At 40.4% G+C, this 22,692-nt stretch overlaps 1 protein-coding gene across 1 annotated transcript in view; it reads left to right on the forward strand.

Moving 5' to 3' along the window:
- Positions 1–22,692, forward strand: part of LOC117501351 (ephrin type-A receptor 7) — a 473,258-nt gene that overhangs the window by 267,113 nt on the left and 183,453 nt on the right. The window contains exon 4 of the mRNA XM_034160204.1: positions 11,379–11,534. Within this exon, the coding sequence (XP_034016095.1) occupies positions 11,379–11,534 (156 nt within the window). The remainder of the gene's footprint in view (positions 1–11,378; positions 11,535–22,692) is intronic.

The following is a 22,692-nucleotide window of genomic DNA, read 5'->3' on the forward strand; positions in this document are numbered from 1 at the left end:
CTATTGCTTGTAATTTCACTGTATAACACGGCAAAACTAAATTTAATTTTGCATCATTGTGTTTATCTTGTTGTGGGGCACTGGGGCCACATCCAGTTCACCTCAGTCCCTTTTTTTATGAGTAAATGCTGGATTTTGCAGTTTGTTCTAATTAAGTCTAATTCAGATTATTCCAGGAATCATGTCACCCCTTCATTATTTCACACAGGCGCCAAACTAACCCAACTTGTAATATTAAAATGGAACACGCAGTTATTTCTTTCCAGCCACCTACCTGTCTGACCTGGAGGATGGTGGGTGTGTGTGTGTGTGTGTGTGTGTGTGTGTGTGTGTGTGTGTGTGTGTGTGTGTGCGCGCGCGCGCTCAAGAGACCTTAAAAATGTCGCTGTGTTTGATGGTAATGAGAATTCATTTTGGTGGAGGTTGGAGCGGCCTACCAGTTGGAAAAATTAGCATTAGAATCAGGAACAGCCACACTGAGGGCACTGATCTGAATTAAAGCCACACACACACACACACACACACCCCTTACTCCTCCATATTACTCCGTCATGGCGTCTTATCGCCTCAATTTCCCTTTTGTCTTATTCCAAAAAAAAAAACAAAAAAAAAAAAACAAGGCAAACTGAGTGTAATTAACATTAAAAAGGGGGGAGTAGATTTAACTTTGATATTTCAAACAAAGATCAAGTGCAAACAGAGGCCTCTGTTAGTACTTGTGTGTGTGTGTGTGTGTGTGTGTGTGTGTGTGTGTGTGTGTGTGTGTGTGTGTGTGTGTGTGTGTGTGTGTGTGTGTGTGTGTGTGTGCTTATTGTATGCATAAATGCACTTTTGTGTGTCTGCCCCTGAGGCTGAAGTTTTGTGTGTGCATGCAGACCTATAAATCACTTTTTAGTGTTGTTAATTAATCCATGCTGTCAGGAGGCACTGAAACAATTCATTGCTCACATTTATTGCATTAAGTGTTTCATGCCTTATTAATGGGCTGGTTACAGCTTAAAAAAAGTGAAAAAAAAAATATATTCTATATATTATATTATTTGTTTCATTTATTTTATTTTGGGTTTTTAATTAATTATTTATTACCAAAGACACTTTAGTTTAGCTCAGGAGCTCATTGATTTGGGGATCTTGATTTGGTCATATTTAAAATGTTTTCAATTAACTGATTGACATAGATCAATGCCTGCTTTTATGATTATCTATTGGATGATGCTCTCCTTTTTTTTTTAAATTCTATTGTTGACCGACCGGGTGATCTGGGAGTTTAGGATGAGAAGCCTGTATGTTCAACATCGGTGGTGAATTCTGCTCGTTTCATGCCGTGCTGTCATTACGGGCACACACATTTTCTCTGACGCGTTACAATTTCGCACTGTCGTAATGCCTATAATTTAAAATGCTGTTTTATACATCACACAAGCTTCACAAAGAATATTTTCTTCACTTTCCGTGGAGAGATCGCTTACCCAAATGCTTTAAATTCATACTTTAACCAAGCAAAAATGTGCCAGCAACACTGAAGTCTCTGGAGTAGATATTTACACGTATAAATAGAATCCTGATGTGGTGTGATTCTTTTCTCAGCTCCCACTTTTTTGAGGGTCATCTTGGCATATCTGGTACGGATCGGCATGTTGATTTGGCACACGTTCCACACTGGATGCACTTCATGATACAAATGCAGATGTGCAAGTAGAATGGGGTGAAGACGGGCTTTGAACCCTTAATCTGCCTTTAAATTTCAAATGGACAATCAGACTCCTTCCTCGTAGATCTTGTAAATGCCTTATGTACCAGCCCATGCTCTGCATTCTTAAGCCCTTTTCACACCGGGCCCACTTCGAGTTGCGTCATGCAGCGTCATGACGACGCCACGTGGAAGCAACCCAGTGCCGAGACGATGTAGCTCAATGCCACAACAGCACGAGGGGCACAAAGGATGAAGCGAATCGGACGGCAAAATTAAACGTTTAATTTTTTTCTGCGTCAAGCACAGGACACAGAAATGAAGTGGTTTCAGTGAAAGTCAGAGCAACGTGACGGCACTCAACGTGAGTGGAAGCCACACCCTCACAATACAGTGTTACCCAACACCAGTTTATGATTCCTGCTGTGTTCCATTGTTCCCGAAGTATAAATCATGTAGGATTGTTTTTATACCGTGTACACAATGCAGTGAAACTACATGCTCAAAGAGCGCAGAAAAAAAAATGCTGCTTGCAGCTGCTGCTGCAGCTCCTCGCTCTTAAATCCTCTCACAAATGTGTTTAAATAAAGTTCATAAAAGTTCTGCTCACAGATTGATTGCCAGAGACAGGGCATGTCCACATCCAGTAAAAAGTCCGGACATCTCCAGTCCACTCATGGACGATTTGTTCACGCGCGCACATGTGAACAATTAAAAAAAAAAAAACTGGCTGGCTGCTGCAGTTCCTCACTCTCCCCTCAAACTCTCTCATCACTGTGTTAAATGAAGGACAAAAAAGGACATAAGTCCTGATCACAGACTGATGGACAGAGACAGGACATGTCCACATTTACGAGGTCTGTGATGAAAAAAGCGGTCCTTTTTATTTTTTTCCAAAAATAAATGGATTTGATTCATATGTTTTTACGTCAGACATGGTTGAACCCTCGTGCGCATGCGTGAGTTTTTTCATGCGTGTCGGTGACGTCATTCGCCTGTGGGCAGGCCTTGAGTGAGGAGTGCTCCACCCCGCCCGTCGGAATCTCTTTGTCTGAATAGCTGCTGCGGACGGCGCGCGTTGCTTTATCAACATTTTTTCTGGACCTGTGAGGGATATACGAGTGGACACTATTCGAGAAATTAAGCTGGTTTTCGTTGAAAAGTTTAACGGCTGATGAGAGATTATGGGGTGTTTCTGTCGGTGTAAGGACTTCCCACGGAGCGGGACGTCGCGCAGCGCTTCCAGGCGCCGTCGTCGGCCTGTTTCGACCTGAAAACATTCTAATTTAAGGCTTAATTCACCCAGGACGTCGTGAGAGAACAGAGAAGATTCAGAAGAGGCCGGCATGAGGACTTTATGCGGACATTCCACTGTTTAAGGACATTTTGTAATGAAAGACATGCGCGCAAATTCGCCGAGTTGTTTCCGTGACGACTCGGCGAATCTGTGTGCGCCGCGACAGGAAAAACACCTCCGTGTTGAAAACCATTTGTAAAATTCAGGCGGCTTTTGATGGCTTTCAATAAGTGAGTAACTGAGAAATTGTTTAACAGCTTGGGCATGTTCCAACTTGCCCGTTAAGCTTTCCAACGGAGGTGTTTTTCCTGTCGCGACACCCCGCGGTCGGGTCCGGCCCGACGTGCGACTCTGCCCGCACGTTCTTTCATTACAAAATGTCCGTTAACAATGGAATGTCCGAATAAACTCCTCATGCCGACTTCTTCTGAAAGTTCTCTGTTTTCTGATGACTTACTGCGTCAACAGAGTTTGAAATGTGGAAGTTTTCAACTTGAAACGGCGAGACGCTGCCGCCTCGAAGCGCAGATCACCATCAGGCGCCGTGGGCCATCCTTAAAGCGACACTACAGACCAAAATCTCTCATCAGCCATTAAAATTTTTACCGAAAACCAGCTGAATTTATCGAATGGTGTCCACTCAGTTGTGCCTTACAGGTTTTGAACAAATTTTTATCAAACAAAGCAGCAGTCTCTGAGCCATTCATAAACAATGAAAAAATGACGAGAGGGTGGGCCACTCCTCACTCAAAGACTGCCCACAGGCGAATAACGTAACCGACAGGCGTGAAAAAACTCTCGCATGCCCACGAGGGTTCAAGCATGTCTGATTTAATCACACGTGATTCAATTCCATATGGTTTTTGAAAAAAATAATAAGGAAGATACTTTTATCACAGACCTCGTACTCACGGACGGTTTGTTTGCACACATGCACGCACGCATGTAGCATGCGGTAAAGGAAGAAAGATAAACTATAACAAAACTCAAAGCGCAGACCTGCAGCCCTGCACAAGAACAAATATAAACTAGAAGAGAAATTAGAGTGCACAGTCTGGCTGATTTCTCTGAGCAGAGGACCTGCAGGCTGCATCCTCACCACCTCTCTGCCCCCCTGCTGTGAGCACATGACACAGACATTCCTGCATCGTCATGACGCCACATGAAGCAACTCGAAGCAGCCCCGGTGTGAAAGGGGCTTTAGAGTGCAGGACTGCTTTGTGTTCCAAAGGTGAAAAAGAAGTCAGCAGGCCAAAGAGGTTTCTCTAATCCAAAACCTAATCGCATATGACATCTGACACTGAGCAGAAATGCTGCTGAGTTACATTCAGCTTGCATGATTCACCATTTGGAACCTACTCCATAACCATGATTGTAGTACATGAAAAGAAGTAAGTGAGTTGTAGGGACACAATTCTGACATACTATGCTGCCACCATCTTACTTGTCCTTTGATGTGGATTTTTACAGATGATGCATTTATGCATACACACATGTACGTTATGAAAATTTCTGTTTTGCAATGGCATATTTTTTAACATGGTGCTCGATGTATATTTGTGCAGTTCCATGGCCCCTTGGATGCTGGTACAGTTGTCACGTCCATTTATCTTACATAGGGGGTCCCTATGCTGTGATTTGGGCCCCTATGCTGTGATTTGGATCCCCTATGCTGTGATTTGGATCCCCTATGCTGTGATTTAATCAGCATAAGGGTTTTTTTTTTCAGGTTTTTTTTTTTTTGTTTGTTTGTTTTTTCTTTTTTAGAGGACATGTCACACGTTATTTAATGTCCCAGTTAGCAACACATAGTGGTCCTCAACAAGGTTGGGTAGGATTACTTTGAAATGTAATCAGAATACAAGTAATCCAAATGTATGTACATACATACATGTAATCCACGTGTATTCTTTCAAAGTAATCCTACCCAACCTTGGTCCTCAAAATGCAGGAATAGTGTTTCAAAGGGTTATAAATTTCAAACTTTTCTCGGACCCTCCTACAATAGTCACGCCTGCAGTGTTTGTTGCACGGCTATGCCCTGCTAAGTTCACCCCTATGCTGTGAAAAAATCCTGGTGAGAACCCTGTCTTCTTTGAATTGTCGCGGGAAGTTCTTCTTTGGTTAACAGGCTCCAGCTGTTCATGAGATAGTGTAGTGTAGTCTGTTTGCACACTGCATTCTGTCTCTTAAATGTTTGTGTCACCAGTTTTGGTCCCCTACTTCCGTCCTTCCTGAAAGCACCTGGCTTGTGGGTGCACATTGTAGATACAGTATCTGCATAGGTTTTTTTTTTTTTTAATCTGTGGATCTGCTGTCATTTTGTATTTAATTGAGGTCTCCACTCGGCACAAACACCAGATTGATAAGCTCATTTGCACCAGCTGTCCTTTGTGAACTCCTCGTTGAACTGGCCCTTCTTTCTTCTCATTTAAAATCCTCAAATGATTGGAGTTTACAATCATCATGTTTTCACCATGAGGCGCTTTATAGATAAACCACACTCTCCCATTGACAGATGGCCTCATGCCCATTTATGCTGGCGTGACCTTGCTTGGAGAAAATGAAGCAAGCCTGGGATGTTGTGCTTGTATTGCTTTATTTATTTTACCTGATGAAATTTACTGAAGGTAGGTAAACTAAAAATGCATAATGCACGAATGAGCAAACTGTCACGATCACAGTTTGTCACCTTATGTGCAATTGTTCTGCATAGTAATTTTGACTAAATGCATAATCTGACTCGTGGCACTTCTTGTGACCTTGACCTAAGGTCAAAAATCACATGACCAATCAAAAGGAGATGTATGACTTCATATTAATATTTCATTGTAACCGTGGGCACATCAATAACCAATTACAGTACATAAAATAGCCAGTCTGAATAAATTTCACCTTTCAAGATCACTGAAGGTCAAATGTCATGTCACCAGTAGAAAGTTTATATGACTTCATATTAATATTTCACAACAACCACAACTGAATCTTTAACCAGCTGCTCGAAGTAGCTATTCTAAACATCCCCTGTAAGCACCGGGTGGAAATTTTGATCTTGGCCTGAACACTCCCCAACAACCCCCCACACCCCAAATCAAATCACTTTGACCTTGTATGACCTCCCATTATTCAACCATGTTTGATCAAAATTGCTTGTTTTGTTCACACACGGATGGATGGACCAAATCCAACACCTCCACATTTACTAAAATGATGCACAGTTGTAATAACTGGAGGTCTTCATTATTATCCAAAAGGACAGTAGACAGTAACAGCAGGTTTCTATTCACATAATCTGCATTTATGGTCTGTGTCTGTCAATGGACCATGCACAGGTTTTCAGTATTGTGTTCACACAAGTGCCTACTGAGGGACAGGGCCATCTAGTGGTCTTATTGGGTATTGTTTTTCTCACCTGGCTGCATGACCTTAACTGGCGTTGGCTGTTGGTGTCCCTTTCAACAATACCTCAGTGTGCAGAATGATGGGCATTGTGCACAGGAGCACCTTTTATCTGAGCAGCACATATTGTCCCGATCCAACGCTATCTTCAGACATGTGTTTTCCAGGTGCGCTGGCTGAAATGAAGAGATAAGTCAGGATTGCAGCCAGCCTTGAACATGGGAAGCCAGTTTTTAAAGGCTTTATTGCTGCAAAAACAGAGTGGAGGGGGTAAAAAAAAGCAAAAGCCATTTATGTTGTGACAGATCTTTGCATAATTTTACCTTGATTCTGGTGCTTTTTATGCTTGATGCACTTGGTGTGCACTTGGATTGTGCCGCGTGACAGGTTTCATGCACGTTTCTGTTCTGTGCTCACGCTCGGCCGTGCTGTGAGCTGAAAGTGAGAGGTTTCTCTCTGTGTAATGACAGACATTAGAAAGTCGATTACAAGGTTCTTGGAGCCTCTGATACGCAATGCCCGCTCGTTTGTGCGCACAAGTACACAGGCACAAATGTACCAAATGTACACTTGCAGGCACACTTATGCTGGTTACAGCCATGAGTGGCTAATCAATGTGTGATGGCAGGCCTTTTGTTCATTTAAGAGTGAATGTACTAAAGAGGTTGGACAACAATGTCCCTGTCGATATTGTGCATCTGGCATAGTAAACATTTTTTAAGTTGAAGGCATTTTTGCATCAGTGTGTTTGAGTGTGTCTTTGTACCTGCTGGGAACAAGTCCATCATTAACATTTCTGACTCGCCCACACAGCTGTCTTCCCAACTGCATTCCGGAGTGACAGAGCAGCACAGGTGGTTGATGAACTGCAGACTGAGGTCCACTGGCGACCTCTCTGCGGTGCTGGTATAGCCTCTTGTGCTTGGTATAGCCTCTAAACAAGAGGCTATACCAGCACCGCAGAGAGGTCGCCAGTGGACCTCAGTCTGCAGTTCATCTCCACCTGAAAGACACTAACCACACGTTTGAGGACAAGGAAGTTAAAATCTTAGCCAGAGAGAAGAAATGGTTTGAGAGAGGTGTCAAGGAAGCATTCTTTGTAAAACAGTTGAAACCCAGCCTTAACCGGGGGGCAGGTCTCAGACACACTTTGTCCCCTGTTTGCAATGGGGTACTCAGGTCAAAGCAGTTTCAGTCTTTTGTTCATGGTAATGAGTCATTCATGTCATCAGGAGAGTCATCAAGGGAGCCATCAGGAGAGGCTTCCATCCCATCATTAGGAGAGTGCTAACTAGCGCACAATAGGTGCTAATTAGAGCTATTGTTTAGTCACTAGCCTATAGCAGTCAGCCTCTCGGTAGGAGGGGTCTGGTTAGGTTAAAAACTCCAGCTTTTGTTGGCTTCTGGTTTATTCTTCTCTACAAGAGTCAAGACAGAAGTCAGACTACCAGAGCAAGAATTTTAGCTGAGGAAGCTTCTGTGATCTGAAGCGAAACGTCCTCACGTCAAGCAACCCAGTCCAGTCGAAGATTCAAGCTTCTCTACTATAAAACGGGGAAGACAAATCAAAAGAGTTGACAAGTGATGAAAAACTGAGACATGCACTTGGAGAATAAAAAGAGGTCAAAATATGGAGAAAGAGAAAACCTATCAGAGGCGCAAACTAGCTGTTGAGAAAACAGTCAGAAGACGGGAGAGCGGTGAACGGCTGATGCCTGATTTCACACCCATTATCACCTGCTACAAAGCCGCGATAAGTGGAAAATGAAGCTGCATAAAGAGAGGGTGTAAAATAAGCCCTTTTTATTCTGTTTTTAGGCGCCACGTGCTGACACGAATTCGCTTTGTCACATGGCGTGCATTCTGGTGCTCGCCGCATGTAGAGTCCTGACTGCTCCTCACATTTGCAGACATTTACATCTTTTCCCATCATGCACAGCAGTGGGGTAACTGTTTCCAAAACGTTTTAGTTGGACAAACTCCAACAAAGAATGTGAATAAAGCCAAACATTTACTACAAAATGACATGATAGGAATGTGTATTTTGCCACAATTGTAGCAGCACCCTCTGCTGGAAAAGCAAACATCACAGCACACCCTGCCAGATGAGAAAAAAAAATGTAATGATAAAAGAAATAAACACATTTAAACATTTACAATTAATCCACTATTATTATTTACACAACATTTAATGTTTTATGGTTTTTGAGAAAAATGAGCAATTCTGATTTTTGAACTCTTTACAGAAGGTATGGATCCATGATGTCACAGAGGTGGGAATTTAAATGAAATGTAGTAAATTTTTTTGCCATTTAAATAGTGTCTGTAGCTTTCATACATGTGTTCATGTCAGCTTAGCAGGACACTCAACAACAGTACCCCAATCCCCCAAAAAAGAGTGCAACCTGCGCTCTTTTTAAAGGATCAGCCTTCCAGTGTGCATGTTTCCCATTGAATGTTGAGTGGCTGCAGAAATGTGACAACGGGAAAGTATTGCGTTATTATTACCGAAATCCTATTGCGTGCTTTTAACGAGTTTACACAGTTTGATTAATTTGTGAGTATGAACTAAATACTTAAATACTTTTGGTAACACATGAGCCCATTGGAAAAGGTGAGGTGGCTCACAAAATTCCCCTTTTATTTTTTTCCCAGAATTTTTATTGCAATATATATATATATATATATATATATATATATATATATATATATACTGTATATATATATAGGGCACACAAAGGGAAATTCTCAGAAGAGAGACAAATAAGAACAGGAAATAGTCATTTTGGCAATAAGAACCACAGGTGATACATAAAAAACGGTCAGATAGTTAAATAGTCAAGTATTCTGCATCTTAAATCAAAAGCAATACAAGCCACATTTTCTAGCTTTTAAGGTGTTGACATACATCGCAAAGCTTTTGGGGGGCGGGAAAGCAGAAATAGAAATTGGATATGGAAATTGGGTAAATACCTAAATAAACATAGCATAAATTAAAAATATAAATAAAAAAAATAAAGACACTCAAAGATGTATTAAAATACTTTTTTTTTTATTTTTACATTTTTTTCATTAAAATGGAAAAAAAAGTGAAATCAAAAAGAAAAAGGAGAGGACGCTATCTATTATGTGCACAATAAATGCATTTCTGTGTTTTTGTTATCCACGTAGGCATCCAATAGTATACAAATAATGAATGTTTATGAGTTCAGTGGTACAAATATTTCATGAGGTGAAAGCTGGAACATACCATTCAATGAGGTGAAGCAGAGTTGAATGGTTTGTTCCAGCTTTCACCAAATTAAATATTCATTCCATTGAAAGAATGTAGAAACATTCATTATTTGTTTTGTATAATATAATAGATCCTTGTCATTTGATATTTTTTTAATTTATAAACAACAGAAAACTTACGTTTTGGTGGGGACTTACATTTTGGTGTTCCACTGCTGCTAAAGTCCAAATTGTGATGTGTAGTCCAGTGATGCTGTGCAATGACTTCAGACTTGCATAAAAAAAAGACTTTGTGTAGTTCCTCAGTCCAGCCAAAATCACGTCAGTGTTTTAGCTTTTCATGCATCCAGACGGTTTACAGCGGAGTGGCTTTTGTGTGTGTGTGTGTGTGTGTGCGCGTGTGTGTGTGTGTGTGTGTGTGTGTGTGCATGGAGACTCCAATGCTACCAAATGTATGGAACCAAATTTGCTCTCTAAATGGAACCAAATCGCACTCTAAATGCAATGCAACACAAATGGTACAAATAATCCATGTCATCAATCAAATGAGAAGGATCCACTCAGCTGTTATATAATAATGTTTATCGCACAGGGTATTATTTTTTATCTCATGTCTCTGAACACACTCTATAATTTGGCATAGTGCAGACATGTACGTGTGTATTAACACATCAAATAACTATGTTTTGCTCACAGGGTATAATGAACTTTTTTATTAGGAGCTGTGCATCAGTCACAGATGGGAAAACCTGTGCACAGTGTGCAGCTCCTGCTCATCTTATGCAGTCTGCTGTTCTTCTGAAATATGTCAGTGCATTGCATCCATAATGGTCCATTCAAACTCTGACGATTAGCCCAGTGTTTGCTGACCAAGAGCGTAAAGTTGATTTATGTCGAGGTCCAAACGACTCAGCAGGAGCTACGTGGATGTCAGTCGGGCAACGCGCTCTCAGCGCGTTCTCGATCGCAGAGTTACATCAAGTTTCTATAGGCTATGTCACCTAACATCACAAATACTGAGTTGATCAGCTCCACCAAGTGGCGTGCCCTATCAAAGCACCCGCCCTTCGATAGCAAAAGTTGAACGACATCCTGTAGTAAGTTAGTGAGCCATTGCCAAACTTTGAGTTCCACCAGTGCAACGTTGCACTCTGCTGAGGTACATCAACCTGCGTTGGAGACAGGAAATTTACATCTCTGGAGTGAGCCTTCTCTGGTGTTTGAGAGATTTTTGGGAATCTGCAACATCAGGCAGCCACTTCATTTTATAGTGTGAATGAGCCCGAAGGCTCCAGCGCATCGTACAACTGTGGCCAGGTTTTTTTGGGGGGTTTGCAGTTGAATTCTTGCACATTGGCTTGTTTTCATTTGGTTACAGGATAATTGAGTTTGTCAGACTGACGTTCCCAAAACCTCCCAATTTGATCCCCTAATTCTGTGTTGATTCCAGCAGAAACAATCAAATACCTCTATTGTTTCTGCTGGAATCAATCAATTTTTCAAAACGAATGAGGAGGGTAAAACCTTATTTCATGACTTGAAAGGGAGATGAGATATTATTGATGTTAAAATAGTGCTTTGAAATCTAGAAATAATTTATATAAAATGCCTTTAAAACTGTGTGAAGCAGTGAGAATATATGATTTATGTGGTCTTTCGCTGTGCAGAAATTGCCTGGAAAAGATAAATGGGAGCTCCCGTGTCGAAATAAGCAATTACCAAACTATATCTGAAGTGTTTGTGTGTCATCTTTTCCAGCGTGTCCCCGTGGCTCCTACAAGATGTCATCCCGGCAGCAGGAGTGTTTCCACTGCCCGGCCCACAGCGTCGCCGACGATGAGGGATCGGTGGTGTGCCGGTGCGAGGAGGACCACTTCAGGACTCCCCTGGACACGCCCTCTGCACCCTGCACAAGTAACCATAGTTTTACCTGTGTGCATGCTTTGCCTTTACCTTCTCGTCCTATCAAATCATATCCCCTGTAGTGTTTGTTTTTTTTCCATCAGTGGAATTTTTCTTTAGTCTGAGAGTTATTATCTTATGCTTCCGTCTGCTGCTGTATCTTTCCAAGATCACATTGCGTCTGTTTAACCCGTCCTTCACCTTTTATCCAAATCATCTATTCTCATCACCTGTTTGTCTCTGTTGCTCGTCTCCTCCTTGAGGTTCAGGATTACTGATGTCTGTCTTTATGACTGTTGCGTACTCCATCGGACAGACGGAAACTGGAAGAAAACCTGCATGTGGATCGTAGGTGGGGTGTTTTGCGCGGCTGTTTATAAACTAATACATGCTCACTTTGGCGATTCAGATGTTCCACATTTAGATGGTGAGCAGTCTGAATATCTGTAGCACTTCTCCATCTGATACAGACACTCAAAGTGCTTTACAGTGATGCCTTACATTGACAGGTGCGCACACACATGCACGCATAGTCCATGAGCCAGTCATCAATTTTGGCCTATTGGTACCACTTAAGATGACAAAACAACACTTAGAATCCAGCCTCAGTGTACCGTGGCCTAATTATGTTGAAATCTATACCACATTATTTGTCTGATCATAATGATTCCAAAAATATATAGTTTGGACTATCTATGACTGAATGTTCTGGAGTTATGGGGTAAAAACATCAAAAACTGTGACAAAGGTCAGTTTCAGTTTGTACAGGCGTCAAAGTTAAAGTTGCTCCAATTTCACTACAAAATGATGCAAATTATTGGCTGAAATAAAAGGATTAATAAATGGAATAATTTTGACTGTGATGAATGTTTGGTCTCCAAAGTAAAGGTCAAACAAGGTCGATGTCCATTGGATTCTGTGACATGTGACATATGCTACCTTCTAACATAACTAAGCACGACAGATGGTGCAAACTATACCTTTTTAGAACACTATTAACCTAAATAATAATTGGCATCACGTTTTACTGAAATTGGAGCAACTTTAACTTTTGACCCCTGTACAAACAGAAACTAACCTTTGTCAGCATTTTTGTTGTTTTTAACCCATAACTCCAGAACATTTCATCATAGATCATCCAAACTATACCTTTTTGGAATCAATATGATCAGATAAATAATGTGGTATTGTTGCATTTTGACTTCTGTGTAATCCTGCGTTAACCCCTACCTGGCTACAGCTGCCACCCTAGGATGGCTGTAGCTACATTTTTGTGTAGGCCATGGCACACTGAGGCTGGATTCAAAGTGTTGTTTCATCACCTTAACCCATTGATGTCCAGATTTTTTTTTTTTTATAAGTGGGAAAAAATTGCATTTTTTTTTTTTGTGAGTAGAAAATGACAGTGATACACTTCAGCAACAATTGTTGCCAGTTGGGCAAAACGGGTTAAGTGGTAGCGAAAGCCTACTTGGTCCGTGGATTAACACACACGTAAAGCACTGAAGTGTGCACCAGGAGCAACTTGGACCTTGTTCAAGGGTACCTGAATGATTTGTCTGACTGATTTTAACTCGTGATCCTTTCGATCACTACTTCACATTTATAAAATCAAGCAAAATATTGTTTCACCAATATTTTTTTCAATGACAAATGCTGAATTTTAGAGAACATGGCAGACGTTTGTTTTTGGCTTGTTTTGCATATCTGTAAATATCTGTACATCAATTAAAATTTCTTTAACACTGCTGCTGCCTGCAATGTCTACATTAGAGTATTCTTTTAATCATCTAAGCTCAGGTTCCCACTGTTTCTGAACACCCACTCCCACTGTTTTAAGGCACTTGTCTGCATGAAAACTGACACAAAGGGGAGTCTGAGCATTGTTCCTGACAAGCCCACATTTTTGGCTGTGTTTTTTTTTTTTTTTTTTAAATTGGCCTCATGAGCACAGACCTTCGCTAAGTTTGATTGCCTTAAGATGATCACTCTAATTAATCGGGCGGTCACTTAATTGGTTGACTGAACATAACATTCATCTCAAATGATTTTGGGAGCATGTGCTATGATGAGCTTTGCTGCATCAACTGCACCAGAGAAACACCCCGGGTCAGAGAAGGCAACTACCCAGGCACACAACCGATCCATACCCACCTCTCAACACTGCAGACAGGTAGAAGGTGAGCATTCTCTTGACCTTCCCCAAGACTGAGGCACCTGTGTGCTCGATCACACACAGAGAAATGCACCACATGACCAAAATGTTAAAGCTGATGTTTCCTAAGTGAAAGTGAGGAAACACCAGTTTCCCTAAGTAGCTGCTCATTTGGCACAGTCATTCTTGCGGTATCTCCAAAGAGACCTCGTACCAGAATCATCCAGGCATCACCTTAGGTCAATGGTTTGTGTCCAAATCTGATAACCATACAGTACACCAGGAAGCACCAAGAACCCAAAGTGTTGGATTTTCATTCTCCTGCAAAGATATTGGTATCATCAGACACCCTAGGTCAAGGGTCACCAACCCTGTTCCTGGAGAGCACCTGCCCTGCATGTTTTCTAACTCTCCCTGTTCCACTCCCTGTTCCCAGGCAATTCACTCTATCAGGTGTGCTCAGCCAATCAAGAGCTGGAAAACAGCACTTAAAAAAAAAAAAAATCAGTTATGACTTGAGTAGATGGATGTGGAAAACATTAAGGGCAGGTGCCCTCCAGGAACAGGGTTGGTGACCCTTGCTTTAAGTCAATGGTTTGAGTCCAAGTACACCAGGAAGCACCAAGAACCTAAAGTCTTGGATTTTCATTCTCCTGCAAAGATATCGGTATCACCAAACACCTGTTTGCAGTGACCCCATGACTACATAAGCTATTCTCAGACATCTCCTGATGGCAGAAGCTGATGACCCAGAGATATGAATGTTACTGTGAGATAAGTGAATGTCTCTACAAGTTCAACACTTTCACCAGGGCAGGTGGCTAACGGTTTGCACATTGGACTTGGATGCCAGCGATCCGGGTTCGCTTCCTGATTGCAGCCAAGCTCCCAACTGGCACTTTAAACAGGAGTACTGTGGTGGAGCAAGAGACACGGGCCGTGGGTCCTTCTGGAAATAAGCTTGGGGCTCTTGTTGGTTACCCATTCAGGACAATCTCAGGGTGGGAATCCACAGATTCTGCAAAAATCACAGTATCATCAGCAAACTCAAGCTCAGTAAATCTTTCCTCACTGACAGAGGCACCAAAGCTGCTGGTGTCCAAAACCCTACAAGAAATGCCAGAAGTGGAACCAATTCCTTAACCATTAATGCAGTATTTTTATACCCTTTGAATTCAAACTGCAAGTCTACACTACAAGCACATTGTGGTTGTTGAATTCCAACTCTACGATGGTGGTGTACAGAGGCAAAATTAAACCAAAAATTTATAGGTAGTTACAGACTTGTGGACCTCACTGTATTTTCACTTACCTAAAATGTGGTCCCTTTAATGCGGTCTGCTGATGAATTTCACAATGTGATATGGCCATAATGTGTAATAGAAACATTTGTTTCCCGTATTTCTCTTGATGCCATCCGTACATGTTAACTGTTATTTTATGTGAGCAGGGGTTCATTGTTAAAGGGTTTTCTTTTGCCCGTACCAATTTAGATGTAGCATATTTTAATAAGTCACATAAAATCAGCCTTTTGGGCTGAGTTTATCCTCCAGAAATGAAATTTTTATGAAATACCGTCAAAATGATGCATTGTTTTATGTTTGAGGTGAGACTTTCCCCTATAACTGCAACCACTTTCTGTCATGAGCTGGCACTCTCCTTCTGTTATACAAACATTATGTATCTGTCCGCCCAAGCCATTTTCTCTGCCACTTAACCTTTATCCCTTTTATCCCTCCTACTACCTCTCCTAACATTACGTCCACATGATATATTCTTTCAAATAGCCCATCAACCCATTCTCGCCCTCTTTCTGTTCACATTCTCTCCGTATTCCTCCTCCTTTCCTCCTCATATGACACATCCATTTTCTGCTTTCCGTCCATTATCCACCTCTTCACTGGACCACCTTTTTATTCTGTCTTCATTGTGACCCCTTAACACACAATTCACCCTGTTTTCTTTCACGACAACTCATCATTCTTTTTTCTGCCCACCACCTCTCAGTATTTTCATTCATTTTGTGTATTCTTCTTCACTCAGTCTAATTACTTCCATTGGAGGAGATTGTTTTGTTGCCATTTGTCTCTCTGTTTGTCATTTTGTTCGGTCATCAGTAGGATATCTTATAAGGATGTGAGCAGATTTCAGTTAAGCCTGGGAGGAAGGAAGGTTTTGGGTGAAGGAACAGTGAATTTCTTGTGCAGATGAAGAGGTGGAGTTGGACTTTAATCAGTGTCCTTTATCATTTGTTCTTAAATCCTTTGCTCCTGTCTGTAATCTTTTAATTCTAATCCTAATATATTTGATCCTGATGGCAGAATCTTTGATCCCAATGACAAAATTTCAGACAGACAGATTGAAATAAAATCATAACCTCTTTGGAAAGAGTTGCCCAGTGATGAGGATCAAAGATGGGTCATTGAGATCAAAGATTAGAATTGAACTATGACGTATGGCAGGTTAGTAATCAAGATCTGAAATGGATGATAAATGCATAAGGTTAGCAGTCACAGTCAATGCTTTGGAATGCATGGTATGAACGGTCAGATGTTGGGATCCAAACATCAGGATCAAAGATGAGTATAAAAAGTCTGCAGTCTTGATCAAAAGGTCAGGAGCAAAGATCAGTTTGAAATATCAGATATCATGATCAAAACATCAGGATCAAAGATGAGTACAAAAAGTCTGCATTCTTGATCACAAGGTCAGGATCAAAGATCAGCATGAAAGGTTAGATATCGGAATAAAAGGGGTGGGATCAATAATCAGTATGAAAGGTCTGCAGTCAGGATCAAAAGGTCAGGATTAAAGATCAGTATGAAAGGTCTGCAGTCTGGACCAAAAAAAATCAAGATCAAAGATCAGTATGAAAGGTCTGCAGTCTGGCTCAAAAAGGTGGGATTAAAGATTAGTATGAAATCTCTGCAGTCTGGACCAAAAAATCAAGATCAAAGATCAGTATGAAAGGTCTGCAGTCTGGCTTAAAAGGATGGGATTAAGGATTAGTATGAAAGGTCTGCAGTCTGGATCAAAATTAGGCTTAAAGGCTGGGATCGGTAATCTGTGATAAGTAATAAGTGATCAAGAATAAAGGTCATTCTCAAGATTAGAGTGCAAGAATAAAAAATAAAAAAAATTGGTTAGGATCAAAGCATACACAGGACATTTTGCAGAGTAAAATTTACTTTTCTGGGATAACATTTGGTCCCAGTCCAAATGGAGTTAAATATACTCTATCACAGTGTTAAATCAATTATATCGCAGTGTAAAATCAACTCTTATTGGAGTAGAAACACTAGATTTGACAAGACGGTAGAGCTGATTTCACTCTATAATAGTGTATTTTACTCTATTTAGACTGGGACCAAATGTTATCCTGGCAGAGTAAATTTTACTCAGCAAAATTTACTGTGTAGCAACTGGCTCTATGAATGTTACAGTCCAATGGAATAAACCTTGTTTAATGGAGGTAGCATCGACGTAACTCTACAATACCGGCCTAGCAACGCCCCGGCGAGGTTGGCCTGTGAGCTAACCGAGACAGCGGCGGAGGAGCGAAGTTGGCCCGTGAGCTAACCGAGGAGCGAGGTTGGCCTGTGAGCTAACCGAGACAGCGGCGGAGGAGCGAAGTTGGCCCGTGAGCTAACCGAGGAGCGAGGTTGGCCTGTGAGCTAACCGAGACAGCGGCGGAGGAGCGAAGTTGGCCCGTGAGCTAACCGAGGAGCGAGGTTGGCCCGTGAGCTAACCGAGGAGCGAGGTTGGCCCGTGAGCTAACCGAGGAGCGAGGTTGGCCCGTGAGCTAACCGAGACAGCGGTGGAGGAGCGAAGTTGGCCCGTGAGCTAACCGTGGAGCGAGGTTGGCCAGCGAGCTAACTGAGGCAGCGGCGGAGGCGTGAGGTTGGCCCGCGAGCTAACCGAGGCAGCGGCGGAGGGGTGAGGCTGGCCCGCGAGCTAACCGAGGCAGCGGCGGAGGAGCGAAGTTGGTCCGTGAGCTAACCGAGGAGCGAGGTTGGCCTGTGAGCTAACCGAGGCAGCGGCGGAGGGGTGAGGTTGGCCCGCGAGCTAACCGAGGCAGCGGCGGAGGGATGAGGTTGGCCCGCGAGCTAACCGAGGCAGCGGCGGAGGGACGAGGTTGGCCCGCGAGCTAACCGAGGCAGCGGCGGAGGAGCGAGGTTGGCCCGCGAGCTATCCAAGACAGCAGCGGAGGAGCGAGGTTGGCCCGCGAGCTAACCGAGGCAGCGGCGGAGGAGCGAGGTTGGCCCGTGAGCTAACCGAGGCAGCGGCGGAGGGACGAGGTTGGCCCGTGAGCTAACCGAAGCAGTGGCGGAGGAGCGAGGTTGGCCCGCGAGCTATCCGAGGCAGCGGCGGGGGAGAGAGGTTGGCCCGTGGGCTAACCGAGGTAGCAGTGGACGGCGGAGGAGAGAGGCTGAGGTATAGAGAGAGTGGTTGGTGGGGAAAACTGCCTGAGTGGCTGGTCCGGAGAGAGCTGTCCGGCGGGGAAATATTGTGGTTGACCGGTGAGGCAACTAAAAGTAGTCGGCTATAAGCAGGCGGCGTGCTGGCAGCTAGCAGCTTAGCATAAGTAACAGGACCGAGCTTATTAACCATTATGGGGCCAAAAAAGAGTGGCACAGAGACATCAGAGTCAAACATAAGATCAGTCCCTTTAAGCATAAGTCCAACCATTGAAAAAGAGCTAGAGGACATTAAGAAGTCTCTGAACTTTATAACACTGGACATGCAAAACATATCGAACCAACAAAAAACAATTATAGACTTAATGGCCCAAGTGAATGAACTTGAACAGCAAAATATGGAGAAAGACGTGAAGATTAAAACTCTTGAAAATAGAGTATCAGAGCTTGAACAATATTCCAGGATAAACGATCTTATGGTTACAGGCCTTGACATCAAACCAAGAACTTATGCAAGAGCAGTAACCAATGAAGAGGAGCCTACTGACAAAGACCTGGAATCAGTGGAGCAGCAGGTGGTCACCTTCTTTGCTACCAAAGGAATTACAATGAACACGCAGGATATAGAGGCATGTCATCTGTTGCCCCGAAAAGACAAGCAACAAAAATCAGCAATAATAGTAAGGTTTGTTAATAGGAAACATAAGTTAACCATATTAAAGCAGGGAAAGAAACTTAAAGGGACCAAGGTATACATAAATGATCATCTGACCTAAAAAAAAATGCAGATATAGCTAGAAAAGCCCGTCTACTAAAGAAACAAAACAAAATCCAAGGAACATGGACCTCTAACTGCAGAGTTTACATAAAACTATTAGGTACAACAGAAGAAGCTAAGGTACTATGCATCAAAGAAGAACATGAACTGAACAAATACAATTGAAAAATGAAATATAAATAAAAAATCTAGATAGTTTTACCTTCAATTCAAAATGACAAATTAAACATTAACAATTCCCTGCCCATAGAGGACAATGAAAGTACAAAACCAAGAAATGCAATTTAAAACTTTTGAATGTAGTGAATCTAAAATGCAACATGTTATAGATGAAGTTGACCCGGATATAAACTTTTATAATGACATAAATGATGACTGCATGTATTATCAAGACCAGCAGATACCAACTCAGAATAAACCTAATGAGATGTTGTCAATTGTCCACTTCAATAGTCGCAGCCTTCATGCAAATTTTGAAAAGATAAAAGATTACTTGAACCAATTGGGTACTTTGTTTAATGTATTAGCAATTTCAGAAACTTGGATAAAAAATGATGAAACAAACACCCTTATGTTAGAAGATTATGAGATGTTTGCACAGAGCAGAAACAAAAAAAATGGAGGTGGTGTGGCATTATATGTGGATAAAACCTTACATGCAAAACAGATTGACAACATGACATTGGCTATTGATGATATTATGGAGTGTATAACAATTGAATTGATAATGGAAAACAGAAAAAATATATTGATTACGTGTGTTTACAGATCTCCTGGATCAAGTATTGAAATGTTTACGGAACTAATGCATAACTTGTATACGAAAATGGAACATAAAGATGTTTTTATATGTGGGGATTTTAACATAGATTTATTAAAAATGAGTACACATAAGCCTACGGAAAATTTTATAGACACTATGTATAGCTTGTCATTCCATCCAAAAATAACGAAACCAACCAGTTCATCACTAATTGATAATATTGATAATATTTTCACTAACATATTAAACAATAACATTTCCAGTGGCATATTAATAAACGATATAAGTGACCACTTACCAGTATTTTTAACTATGAAAATAAGTTATAACTATAGGAAAGCCAAGAAAAATATTAAGATTACTAATTTCATAAGAGTAAAAACAAATGAATCAATAATGATATTCAAACAAAGTCTATTAAAACAAGACTGGAAAGTAATATTAGATGAAACTGAGGTTAACTCGGCTTATAACACTTTTTTGAATAAATTTTTGACTCTCTATGATCAATGTTGCCCTGTGAAATCAATCCAAATCAAACAACAAGCTAAAACTAACCCATGGATGACAAGCAGTTTAATTAATGCCTGTAAAAAGAAAAACTGGCTATACAGGGTATTTATTAAAGAACAATCGAAACAGAAAATAAATATAAAATATATAAAAATAATTTGACATGTGTATTAAGAAATTGTAAAAAGATGTATTATAAAACACAACTAGAACAAAACAAGTGAAATATTAAAGGTCTCTGGAATGTAATAAATAGTGTCATCAGGAAAAAGGAGAACTGTAGTACCTTGCCGGACTATTTCATTGACAGTGATAAAAAGATCTATAACAACGAAGAGCTAGTAAATGCATTTAATCATTATTTTGTCAATATAGGGCCAGAATTGGCAGCTGAAATAAAAATGCCATATTCAGCCTCAGAAATAGGTACTGAACAAGTAAACTCAAATTCATTCTTTCTATCAGCAACAGACGAAATGGAAATAATAAACAGTTAATGAATTGAAGGCAAAAAAATCAGTAGCTTGCAATAAGTTGGACACTACAATAATTAAACAAGTCATTAATGAAATGGCAAAACCTCTAAGTCATATCTATAACTTATCTTTTATTAATGGAGAGTTTCCAAGTCAAATTAAGATTGCCAAAATTACACCTATATATAAAAGTGGAGATAAGTATCTATTCTCAAATTATAGACCTATATCTGTGTTATCTCAATTCTCAAAAATTTTAGAAAAACTATATACAGTTCGGTTAGATCAATACATTGAAAAGTTCAAGATATTAAATGATAACCAGTATGGTTTCAGAAAAAACAGATCAACAACTTTAGCTTTAATTGATTTAGTGGAAGAAATAACAAATAATATTGATACAAAGAAACATACAATGGCTATCTTCATTGACTTAAAAAAGGCGTTTGATACTATTAACCACAACATATTATTATGTAAATTGGAAAAAATTGGCATAAGGGGTATTGCACTAAATTGGCTCCAATCTTATTTAAACAACAGGCAACAATATGTACAAATAGGAGAATATAAATCTTTGTTTAAACAGATACATTGTGGAGTTCCACAAGGGTCCGTTTTAGGACCTAAACTTTTTTTAATTTATATTAATGACTTGCAGTTCATCTCTGAAAAACTGAAATTTATCCTCTTTGCTGATGACACAACGATAGTATGTTCTGGGGAAAACCTGGAACACCTTGTGATCGAAATGCAAATAGAAATTATTAAATTAAAAAATTGGTTTGATAGTAATAAATTGTCACTTAATAGTTCAAAGACAAAATTAATGCTCTTTGGAAACCGAGAAATGAAAACAAAAGTAAATCTTAAAATTGACATGGTTCCTATTGAAAGGGTTAACCAACATAGATTTTTAGGAATAATAATTGATCACAGGATGTGCTGGAAACCCCACATTGCTAGCATACAATCCAAAATGGCCAGAAGTATTTCCATAATGGGGAAAGCCAAACATTTCTTAGATCAGGAGTCCTTATATATTATTTATTGCACATTAATATTACCATATATTAGCTATGGCATTGAGGTATGGGGTAATACATATAAAAGTAATGTAGACACACTTTTTAAGTTACAGAAAAGGGCAATAAGAATCATCCATAATGTAGGCTTCAGAGATCATACGAGTACACTGTTTTTACAATCCAGAATACTAAAATTTAGAGATCTTGCAGAATTTAAAACTTTACAAATTATTTTTAAAGTGAAACAAAACCTACTATCAGATAACCTCCAAAAATTGTTTAGTGAAAGAGAGGGAGATTACAATCTAAGAAGGAAATATAATTTAAAAAAACAGTATGCTCGTACAACAATGAAACAAATGTGCCTTACGAGACATGGGGTGGATTTATGGAATAATCTAACTGAGGACATCAAAGTATGTACTACAGTACATCAATTCAAAAGAAATTTAAAACTCAAAATATTAAAAAAATATGAAACTGAATAACATAATTCTTAGTATACATACAGGTGTACATGTTTGTGGATCTAAACTGTTATATTATTTGGGCATGACGAACGTATGGGAAATATGAATGCACACGAGTTGCCCATGATACATGTGTGTGGGAAAAAATAAAAAAATAATACATCAAGTTTAATCGAATATAGGTAAATGTGCGTGCATGCATGCATGGGCTGGGTGCCCATGGGTGCATGTATGTGGGTTAAAAGTGTTATACTGTCAAATCTCATTGAATCTAGTGTGTGTATTGGTGTATGCAAGGGTATTTGTGTATAGAGGTAGTGTATTTATGTAAATACATGTTGATATGTATAATGCAAGGTGTGTGTTTATATAGGTATATATGATCTCAAAATTTTTTTTATTTATTCTTGTCTGCGTAGTCGAAAATAAAACATGTGAAAGGGGGTAGAAAATATAAGTTTTACTTCATTCTACTCCCTTTGAGTAATGTACGGATTTTCAAAGATGAATGTGCGCAATGTATAAATGTTTTTAAGTTGCTCAATAAAGTATTCATCATCAAAGTTGGG

Source organism: Thalassophryne amazonica, chromosome 20 (genome assembly GCF_902500255.1).
Source record: "Thalassophryne amazonica chromosome 20, fThaAma1.1, whole genome shotgun sequence".
In the NCBI taxonomy this organism is placed as follows: domain Eukaryota; kingdom Metazoa; phylum Chordata; class Actinopteri; order Batrachoidiformes; family Batrachoididae; genus Thalassophryne; species Thalassophryne amazonica.